Source organism: Stylophora pistillata, chromosome 5 (genome assembly GCF_964205215.1).
Source record: "Stylophora pistillata chromosome 5, jaStyPist1.2, whole genome shotgun sequence".
Taxonomy (NCBI): domain Eukaryota; kingdom Metazoa; phylum Cnidaria; class Anthozoa; order Scleractinia; family Pocilloporidae; genus Stylophora; species Stylophora pistillata.
Window position 1 is genome coordinate 8,174,419 of NC_142523.1, and position 10,591 is coordinate 8,185,009.

Consider the following 10,591-nt stretch of genomic DNA (forward strand, 5'->3'; position numbering starts at 1 on the left):
CAATAAGACCGGGAACACATTAAAATGATAATTGTGGAAGACTTCATCAAACCAAACCGGCGGAAATGAATTCTTTAAGTATAAGCAAAATCCATTGGAGTGTTCTAATCAACAACAGTCGTCTTGTTTGGGCGTGCTGTTAAACTGTAATCGTGATCAACTGTAATCGTTTTCTTTCGCTTTCTGACCAAAACCATGCTCTACGAGTGAGAAAAATAAAAACCTTCACATAAATGCTGTAAATGACTCTTTCTTACGGGTTCTCTGATAATAGACCATCATCCCTTTCCTCTATTCATGAACACAGACGAAATCTTTCCCTTTTTCAAAACGTTTAATTAAGTATCAAACAGGATGTCACGTTTGAAGTAACTATTTTTCCTTGTGCAGAAATTTGCGGTTTCTCATTGTTAATCATGGGATGCTGCTACTGCTGACTGTAACCTTGCACATTGATCTTGTTGTAGACTACGGTGCATTAAAAATAAAAGTAAAAACAAAAACAAAAACAAAAACAAAACGAAACGAATCAGGATTACAGCAAGAAGATTGCGCTCTCCATGAACTCCAGAACTGTATTCTGTTGTGCGTGTGGTTTAGGCGTTTCATGTCATACTTTAAAAAGAAACGTTGACAACTTTGATTTCCGCAATGTTTTTGGCTCGCGTACGTGTTCTCACGTGTGCCAATGGAGTGGCGGGAAAGATACATGAAAAAAATTAGTATTCACGCACCCTCCCTGGGGAAAGCTCACAGACAAGGAAGCGGGTTGATTGTACGAAGGTCAATGTAGGGTGACTCAGTTTCTAAGAGATCTCACCTCACTTTTATTTCCTGTCTTCAAACCCTTATGTTTTATGTAATATTTCAAAAACGAGTGCGAGTGTTTCATCGGGGTTTCCGATTGAGAAAACTGATGAAAGTACGAGGCCGTAGGCTTTTGAAAACCCCAATGAAACACGAAGCACGAGTTTTTGAAATTGCTTCTCAATCGTGCATCATTAGCCAGGAACAATGAAAAAATTCTGACTGATTTTGGCATCAGTGGGGTTTGACATTTTATCAAGCTCTAGGGTTTGATATTTCATCAAAGTATAGTGGAAAAGCCTCTGTCCAGTGTTTCATCGGGGTTTCTTAACGCACACATGTGGCCAATTAAATTGGGGTATCGTGATTGGTTTGTAACTTGATGAATTATTAATGAGTTTAGGGTTGTCATATCTTCTCCGTTATGGAAAAGCTCTCCATGTAAGAAAAGTACGCCTATTTGAACTCGTTGGCCGAGCAGGAATTTCCTCTAATGCGCAGAGTTTAAAATTCATTCACTACTGTATTTGATGTCTTTGATTCCTAAGACAGTGGATGCCAAATCGTCATCCAAGCCTCCTTTTGCCCTGTGACCGTGATTTCGCATTTATGACAGACTGGGAACTAACTCCCCAGACTTCCTTTCGGCCGCGCTCTCCCTTTCTCTCCCTCTTTTTTTCTTCCTGAGTAAACTGCCTTGTCTTGGTTGAACAATCCAGGTAATATCTTTGCCCTAATAAACCATCTGAACTTCCAGTTGTTGAGTTTGAGCGACTTCGTGATAAAAGTGCTAAATGACCTTTGAAGTAACCAATTTTTGGCAAAATTAATAGGATTTTGGCAAGATTGTTCGCGTCTTGATATGGCGAAGTCAAAAAATCACACTAACCACAATCAAGGTGAGTATTTAGCCCGTGCAACACGTCTTTCAGTATATTTTAGCGTATGTAAGGCTTGATGGCATGTTTATTCTTATTTAGTCTTACTTTGATACTCTTTCTACATTTTCTTAGGCCACAAGTGGCACAGAAATGGAATTAAAAAGCCCAAGAAGCAGCGATTTCCATCTTTGAAAGGGGTATGTTTCCGATGAGTTAATTTTTTTCTTTTACAGATTTAGATAGGTTTACTCCCTTTAAATATCTCGATTTAGTTTTTGTTTATGCATGGTTATAACGCAAACTTCGAGTCATCAAAAATATGTTATAAGTGGAAAGGGGAAGCCATAATTATGTGACTCGAAATTTGCGTTACATTGCGTGACTTAGGAAAGAGGAACATTGAACTCATCTCTCTCTTTTTATTTGGAATTATGTACCTCAATCGAACCCTGATTTTGATGGTCTTAAATGGAGACGTGTTAAAAACTTTGGCTAAACTTCAGAGTACCAGGCCACATAATATGCATCGTTAAATAGCTGCTCCCACAGTCCCGTAGTCACCAAATTAAATAGAACCCACACATACTAATATACATTCTTTCTTCTTCTCCTTATGATATCCTCTTCAATTTAAGTTGTTATATAGATATCTCTTTGAATAAAGGGCACTGATATCTATGACATTTGCAGTGACTACACCACAACTGGGAATTTGTCAAAGCAGGAACATAGTGTAAAATGAAAAGAGCATATTCTAGAGAATTCTGTGTTTTGGTGAAGGAATTCTTTGCTATTTGAGAAGTAATGAACATCCTGTACTTTGAGTGCACTATTTTTGATTTGAACATTTGTAAACAGCCATGTGTTTGCATGAGGATAATTTGCATAGAAATGTAGAAGTCACTGCGTGGACATTTAAACTATGAACCACTCTGTTCACTGAACTCTTGTGCTCCTCGTCAGCTTAACCTTATCACTGTCTAGATCCCACCAGTGATTCTACTCACTATCTGCCATTCAATTCTCGTGATGTTAGTTTTGAGAATTTGACATTGAATCAACCAATCATTCTCTTAAGGTTATCGTGCACCTTCAGGGGTGTCTTGCGAGCAAGCGATGTAGCGCGTCCGGTTTAAACTGTAGATATCTAAACTATCAAATTAAAGCTTATAGGACTGGCTATCAGACTATACCAAAAATTTTGAAAAAAAATGAATTGCTGAATTTTTCACGACTTCTAAATGCGAGTGCCCGAATCACCTTTTAAGAGCTACAAGTCAAAGGGAATTTGTTCGATTGCTCTCAAATTTTGACAGTAGCTAGTTTTACATATAAACAACAAAACCTTATCTCCTAATTATATATTTCTAAATACTTTTTTTGCGAGAGCGATTTTTGTACAATCACTCTACATTTTTTTTAATCCTATTTCAAAAATGTTCTGTAACTTTTCACTGAAATTGAATATGGCAAATCGCAGACACGTTTTTTTAGCGGTTTGGCCCTGGAAATGGAGGAACACATTAAATAAGCGAAAAACAAAATTCGCTTTGACATGTAACGTTCAAAAGGGGATTCAGGCGCTAACATTTAGAAGTTGTGAAAAGTTCGACAATTCATTTTTTTTCAAAATTTTTGGTATAGTCTGATAGTGAGTCCTATAAGCTTTAATTTGATATAGGGGTTTAGATAGCTACAGTTTAAACCAAATGCGCCACATCGCTTGCATGTGAGACACCCCCGAAGGTGCACGGTAACCTTAATCTCTCATCACTTGTTCACTCGTGGGAGATGAGGAGTTAAAAAATTTGTAGAGTTAACCACTGTTATGTGTAAAGGCAGCCTTCCTACCAATATGCAAAAGTGTATTTAATATTTCTCTTTGAAGGCACTTGTGTGTTGAAAACATGAAAGTTTGTGTGCACTTGTCCAAATGTGCAATCAGATGGCCGAGTTATTTTTTCTGACATTATTATTATCATAATGGCAAACCAGTCCCTTCAAACTCTTTTAGGAATATTGTGCTCAGTTATAAAGTAATTTTTTTACGTTATTGTGGTTTTAATCATGAGTGAACTTTAAATGCTTCACTTAATGGATTAAACGTGAAATCTACACTCTCTGATGTACTATTCCAAGGCAATCTGAGCTAAATTTTGACAGATCATTCCATTCAAACACTTTAAAATTTAATTCTGTGCACTTGGCTATGAGTTATTTTGTTCATGTTACAGTACATGTAATAATGAGTGAGCACTGAATCCTCCCCTGAATGAAGTTTACTCTAAATCTTCACTTGTCAATGCATGCTCCCAGACAAAATCAAAGCAAGAATTAATTAATAGTAAATGCTACCATCAACCTGGGTATTTCAAACTTGAGACTTGATAGAAATATTATTTTTGAGTACCCAGGCACATAAATTTTCTGATCAAGAGATTTGTTAGATTGTCCTCTAAGTCTTACAAGTAATTTACTTGGTTGACATGCATTGTGTACTACTACGATCAAATTTCTCTTTTGTTATCCTATAAACTAACCTTGGTTGTTGTATTTGCTTTTTGTTTTTTAGGTCGACCCAAAACTCCTGAGAAACATGCGTTTTGCTAAGAAACATAACAAGCGCCATGGTGGAAAGGCCGTGAATATGGAATCCTAAGCTTTTGTTTGTGGAATAAAAAAGATGTAAATAACTCTTCCCGGTGTATTATATGTTTTGGGCCTTTTAAATGTCTCCATACCAGCCATTTGGGAGTTCCTTTATTTAAATTTTGTTGCTTAACAGGGGTGAAAAAGTTTTAAAATGAGTGAAATCCACTGAAAGTTTCAATTAGTAGCCCATGGATTTAACCTTTAATCTCCAGAAGTTATCAACACATAATTTCTCCCCATAATATCCACACATATCCATCAAACAGGTGACGAGAATACTAAAACTTATCGGGTAGAAGTTATCTGGTTCTCAAAACTAATTTACAAGGAGATTTTTAAAAGCTAGAAGGGAGAAGAGACAATCAGATCTTGATTGTTAGAATGTTGAATTTCAGGGCCAGTTGATTTCCCTCCAAGGGTGCAAATCTAATGAGAAGAATGAACCCTTTCCACCCTTACATCAGTATGTATATTCCTACGGTGGCCCATAAGTGTCACGTCAAAACTCCCGCAATTCCCACGACGGAAGTGAAATGCTACGGCGGAAGTACTGTGACATAAAGACCATAATACTGTTTATTGGGGTGGCTCGTGCTCCAAAATCGACACGACTTGTACAATTTTTCTGTGGTTCCCTTACCCCGATTTATCGTGTTTTGTCCAAGTTGCGACCAAGAACTTCTCTCTGAAGATGCCAAATACTGTCATCTCTGTGGAAAAGGTACGTTTATGCTTCCATCGGTGATTAAAGTAATTCCCGGAAACCGCATGTACGGTGTAACAGTGACCTTGGTAGAAATAGTGCAAGGTACAGAGGGCCCATTGTCTGGAACTTGCTGCCTAAAGCCATCAAGGATGCTTCCTCTCTACAGCTTTTTAAACAAAAACTTAGACAGGCCTCAAGGACATTAGATCGCATTCAATTCGAAAAGGAGGCCTGTGTGATAACATCAAAGCAAACGGATTTTTTATACTTTTAAGTCCTTGAAATTTCTTTACTTTTTCCTTAGAATTGTCCATATATTTAAGTAGTTCCTTTTTAGTTCCTGGCAGGTCCACACCAGCCTTTGGGTTGCCACAAACCGACCTGCCTTAACAAAAATTATATGTATGTATGTATGTATGTATGAAACGTTTTAGACAGAGTTGATCCTGGGAGTTGATGCACTGCAGATCACATACAAGGGCATTCGCTAGCCGTTCGCAGTTTCTCAATAATAAACAAACTAAATGGCATATCAAAGCATAGATAACGAACGAAAATAACCGCTTAAGCACAGAAGAATTCAGTAAAAATTATTGCATATATTTGATTCCTAGATTTACTCAAATTGTACTAAACTTCGTATCAACTTTCTATAAATGTCCTTGATGTTATGTGCTGACACGAATTCATTACGTTAAATACAAGTACAGCGGTTCTTTTACTTTAATATTTCCAATGTCCATTAGGAGTCGCTACTTTATATTACATCTTTTGCGATAACAACAATATCAAATAACAGGAAAAAAAAAAAAGTTGCATTGCACTTAAAAACTGTGTTTATATTTTCCCGCCAATCCGGGGTAGGTTAGGGCAAGATTTACTTGTCGTTGTTGAAAGATGGGCCAGTTTACACGAGCAGTTTTTGTGACCGTCACGGTTTTTATTTGAAAATTTTTATTTCCTGTTGTGGAAGAGGAAAATTGATCAAATTTTATGTGACAGATGATATATTTTCTTAGAAACCGACATGTTAGCTTTTATGTGACAAATAAAAGTTTCATATACGAACAAATTGCTCTTGTAGATAGACAAGATGAGGCAATTATTGGTTCTGTCCTCGTGTACCGGTTCAAACCATAGCTTTCAATTCGCCATTTTAAGGTACTTAGGCTCATTTGGATATCGTGATTTTTCTGTAAAAACAAACGAATCTCTTCGTACTCGAAGCCCTGAAGAAATGATAGCGTCACCCGTGGCCTCTCACTTTCGCAATGTGACTTGCGGGAGTTTTGCCCTGAGTTTCGGGAGTTTTGCCGCGAGTTGCGGGAGTTTTGCCGTGACACTTATGGGCCACCGCAATATTCTCCATACTGTTTTGTATACATTTCCTGTGCCTAATGAGGAGAATTTGTTGGTGATCATTTCCTCTTTTCTTGAGACCTTAGTGTTATTGTAAGTTGGTTGTCTCAACTACTAGTATACACTTGAGTGATGCAACAATTCACACTTTTCATTCTTCATGAAAAATATTGTTTAAGACAGACCTTTCCTTTCAGGAAAGCTTGGACACTGCTTTCATTATTCTCCACATTCAACTTGTTGTGGTTATTGCGTATATCTGACACATAAAGCCGTATGGTCTCTCTTTTTAGGTGTTGACATTTTTGCAATCAGGGGTATATTGATACTTATACCACCCTGTGACTTTTTCTGAGATGTATGTTGGTAGAACGCAGTGTGAATAATGCCATTAGATATGCATTCTACTTTTTTTGTTGCTGATATTTGAGTGTTACTTAAATACAGATTACTGGTATTGTGTTTTGATATTATACAGAAGTGAACGTCCAAGATTGCTCAAACAGCATTTCCATGCTAAAAATAAGCAGTCCATTTTTTGGGCCCGTCTATTACGATTGGATCACTTTAAACAGGATTTTCCCTTTTTCTTGTACAAATCAAAAACAATTAAGAAAACAATTATCTTATATTGTTACAAACACCCTATTAAGACAGATTTCTCTGCTTGCAAAAAAGGCAGTCAACACTAACAGCAAAACAGTACATGTCAATAACAAAGCAATCACTTGATTTCCAATACACGTAACATTTAATAGAAAAGACTTAAAAAAATAACTCATAAAAATTGCACTGCAGATTAATTTTGGTCAGGTTCAGTTTCTAAATTAGATATATTTTTATTATTGGACTTCCAGTAAAAGGTATGTAAATAAGTTACAGTGGTTTGTATTACACAACTTGTTCAATAAATTACCAAACTTAACAGAATATGTTATTAAAGTTATATCATGGTCAGGGAATACTTCATCACAAAACTTGGCTGCTAACAAGTTAAGGTAATGTTTTACATAAAAGAACTTATAAAGTCAGTTTTCCCAATACAGCAGTCTAAGTAAAATGAGTAGTGGTTGTTGCTTTAATTTTAAATCCCAAGTTAACAATCAGTTTCAAATATCTAATTCCTATTGATCTAATCTCCCTTGTGCTGAATCCAAATTGAGTTATTTGTCAATTACATCTTGAGAAAAAGCTACTTTTAAAAGTGTCTCCCTGTAGACAAACCTTTGATTTGTTCTAACACAGAAAATCTAAAGCTTGAAGCACCATGAAGTGACTGATAACTGCTACAGCAACTAGATTCCTTTAGAAACAAATTCAAAATGACAGCATCTGTAGCCATTGACAATTACTCTAACGGCGAGCGCTGGACCATTTTCCCAATCTCTTTGCCAAGGCATTCTTTGCAGCTTGCACACTTGGTTCAGCTACTACTGCATCTTCACCTCCAATATCTTCAACTTTGCAGTATTTAGTTGTGTCATAAGATCCCAAGTCAAGCAGGTGCAGATATGTCTAAAGGGGATGGAAATAAAAGGGGGTTGAACAAGAGCTGCACAGATGCAATGAACTCAAGCTGAAAAGAAATATGACTATATAATTATATGCTCTCAGCTTTATAGGTGCAGAAATAACTCCACAATTTCCTATACCTACTGTACCTTAAGTAGCTTAATACATTGGGGGGGGGGGGGGATATGTTGGTTGAGTGGTTGGATAGTTGTACAGTTGTATGAGAGCTGCACACACAGATGCATTGAACTCAAGCTTAAAATTATTAAGATCATGACAATTTATATATACATATATATATATATATGCTCCCAGCTTTATGGGTGCAGAAATAACTCCAGTTTTCGATTTCCTCTACCTACCATTGCTAGGTTAGGTTCATGGGTGACTAAGTAGTGGTATAACTAAGTTAGGCATGTAGGGTCAGGAGATTAGGTGGTGTGGGGGGAGGAGGAAGGGAGTTAGAAAGGTTGGTTGGTAAGGGGCAAGACATCTTAGTGTGCTAAACAATTGCATGGGGTAAAACCAAAACCAGATCAGTCAACTGGGATCAATGACAACAACAGTAACAGAAGAAAATCAAAACAAGACTGTCATGGTCCTAATTGGTTTTTGTTAGCATGTAACAATCTCAAAGCAAAGTGGAATAAAACCAATGCAGTCCTACATCTCATCCATAAATCTTTTTAATATAATACAATTTTTAAAGTCTGGAAGTCTTCAAGACCCTTTGAGAGGTTACTACAAACCTCTTCACGGAGGTATTCATCCATTCTTTTGCGAAGGTTCTCAAAAGGAAGACGGAAGTCAGGATTAAGATGCCAACATCTTTTTACCATATCATACCTGGAATTAAAGAGGACATGATATTCAAGACTAAACTGTGTTTTCAGACAGATAGATAGATAGAGTTCAGAAATTCTAGGAACATCCAGTACAGTATTGTAACTGGAATGCCATTTGTTTTGGGACATGAAACAATAAGCAATCGAAGGCACTCATTGATTTCTTTGGGGTGTGTCCCTAGTTAGAAATAATATCTTGACTGCTTTGTTGCCCTTTCAATCCAAGTATCTCTAAATAAGGAATTTCCCCTGGTAACATTGATTTTCTTTTAAGCAGAAAGATGATTAGAAGAAATAGCAAAAAATATAATTGTATTAATGATGGGATTAACACTTTACACCTCAACACCAGTATGGATATTCTCCATTTACTGTTTTCTATACATTTCCTAAGGTGCTGACAAGGAGGATTTTTGTTGACAATCAAGAGCTTCCTAAGTTAGTGATCAATTTTTTTTCATCTTACTGTTTATTCAGGGGTGAAGCGCCGAGGGGAAATTAGATGCTACCGTAGTCACTCTGAGGGGGTCATAGGGTTAAATTCTTGGAGCTACTAGAATTCAAAGAAATGTATGGCAGACCCTGCTGAAGATAGATAGTTAGAACTGATCTCATGAGACAATCTAACAAAAAAGTGGTAATTAATGGTCATTGTTTCATGACATCATTTACTTCATTCAATAATAAGAGAAGCATTTCGATTAGTCCATAAACAGTTTTTTTCGGGGGAGGAGGAGAGGGTTTGAAGGAATTTTTTATGAAACATGGTGATATCTTACTGGAAATGTAATTACGACTCACAGTTTGTCATCAATATGATTGGGTTTTGGCATCTGATACCCTCGTGTGACCTCTGCAACCACCTTGCCTTCTGACCATCCATCGTATGGAATTCCTCCTGTCAAGAAATAGAAAGACATGCACATCACTGGTATCCCTACTACATATTGTTTCTAAACTTGTTGCATCAGAGATGTGCAATTTTCTGAGTGGGAGTGCATAAAATTATATGACACCAACCTTCATGATAATATTTGTCATTGAACATAGTTTGACTTACCAAGGGTAAAAATCTCATAGAGAACAATACCGTAGGACCATCTAAAAATATATAAAAAAAAATCTCATTTACACTATCAGCAAAGTTTAATTTGGATATAAAATGGGGTTGATCTTGCTTCCAACATATTGGTTGTGTGTCGGTTGGCACATTGGTATTGTGTCGGTTGTACATTGGCCGACGCGTTGGTCGACGCATTAGTGGAATTGGATTCTTTACTTAATTAACCCAATATAGCATGTTATACTTACACGTCACTCATGGTGGAAAGTCCAGCAAGGTTTCCCAAAAGAATCTCTGGTGCAGTCCATTTAATTGGCAAACAGCCCTGTGAAAACAAACAGTATCACTTGGGTTTGGTTTGTTCAATTAAAAATTATGCTTTGCCTACTGACAATACTTACTGAATACATGTATGTACAATGGACATGCAGATCAGTATGTATACAAACTATCTGTTAAGTTATCAACATTACATCTCCTTGGGCACTCAAGAGGTTACAAGTTATTACAATTTTTTTCAAGTTTACATTCAAGCAAATACAATATACATATTGCTTGCAGTTAGCTATGACTACTCAAGGCAAGTGGTGGTTTTAACACATAACAGAATAGTTAACCTAAATCAGTAGCAATAACACAGCAATGCATGATGAAAATTAAGTTAGAGTAACTGACATGTATCTTAAATGTAAAAGGGTCTTTAGTTGGCAACTGAACAATTAATAATTACCATCAATTACGACACAAAACCAAGAGAAATATGTGG

The 10,591-nt window shown here is 36.6% G+C and overlaps 2 protein-coding genes across 3 annotated transcripts in view; one reads left to right on the forward strand and one right to left on the reverse strand.

The window, feature by feature from the left end:
• Positions 1 to 1,375: 1,375 nt before the first annotated feature.
• Positions 1,376 to 4,382, forward strand: LOC111339862 (large ribosomal subunit protein eL29-like). Of its 2 annotated transcripts, XM_088760670.1 has the most exons (4): positions 1,376 to 1,526; positions 1,641 to 1,706; positions 1,821 to 1,885; positions 4,261 to 4,382. In XM_088760670.1, exons 2-4 carry the CDS (start codon positions 1,670 to 1,672, stop codon positions 4,345 to 4,347), a joined length of 189 nt encoding a protein of 62 aa, XP_088616796.1. In that variant the 5' UTR covers positions 1,376 to 1,526; positions 1,641 to 1,669; the 3' UTR covers positions 4,348 to 4,382. The 2 variants fall into 2 exon arrangements, with proteins under 2 accessions (XP_088616796.1, XP_088616797.1); XM_088760671.1 differs by lacking the exon at positions 1,376 to 1,526 and having other exon boundaries at positions 1,533 to 1,706.
• Positions 4,383 to 7,014: 2,632 nt separating this feature from the next.
• The window catches only part of LOC111339843 (fibroblast growth factor receptor 4), a 31,515-nt gene continuing 27,938 nt past the window's right edge, over positions 7,015 to 10,591 (reverse strand). The window contains exons 18-22 of the mRNA XM_088760672.1: positions 10,074 to 10,150; positions 9,823 to 9,863; positions 9,564 to 9,660; positions 8,667 to 8,763; positions 7,015 to 7,920 (exon numbers count right to left, since the gene is read on the reverse strand). Of these exons, the coding sequence (XP_088616798.1) occupies positions 7,759 to 7,920; positions 8,667 to 8,763; positions 9,564 to 9,660; positions 9,823 to 9,863; positions 10,074 to 10,150 (474 nt within the window). The 3' untranslated portion in view covers positions 7,015 to 7,758. The remainder of the gene's footprint in view (positions 7,921 to 8,666; positions 8,764 to 9,563; positions 9,661 to 9,822; positions 9,864 to 10,073; positions 10,151 to 10,591) is intronic.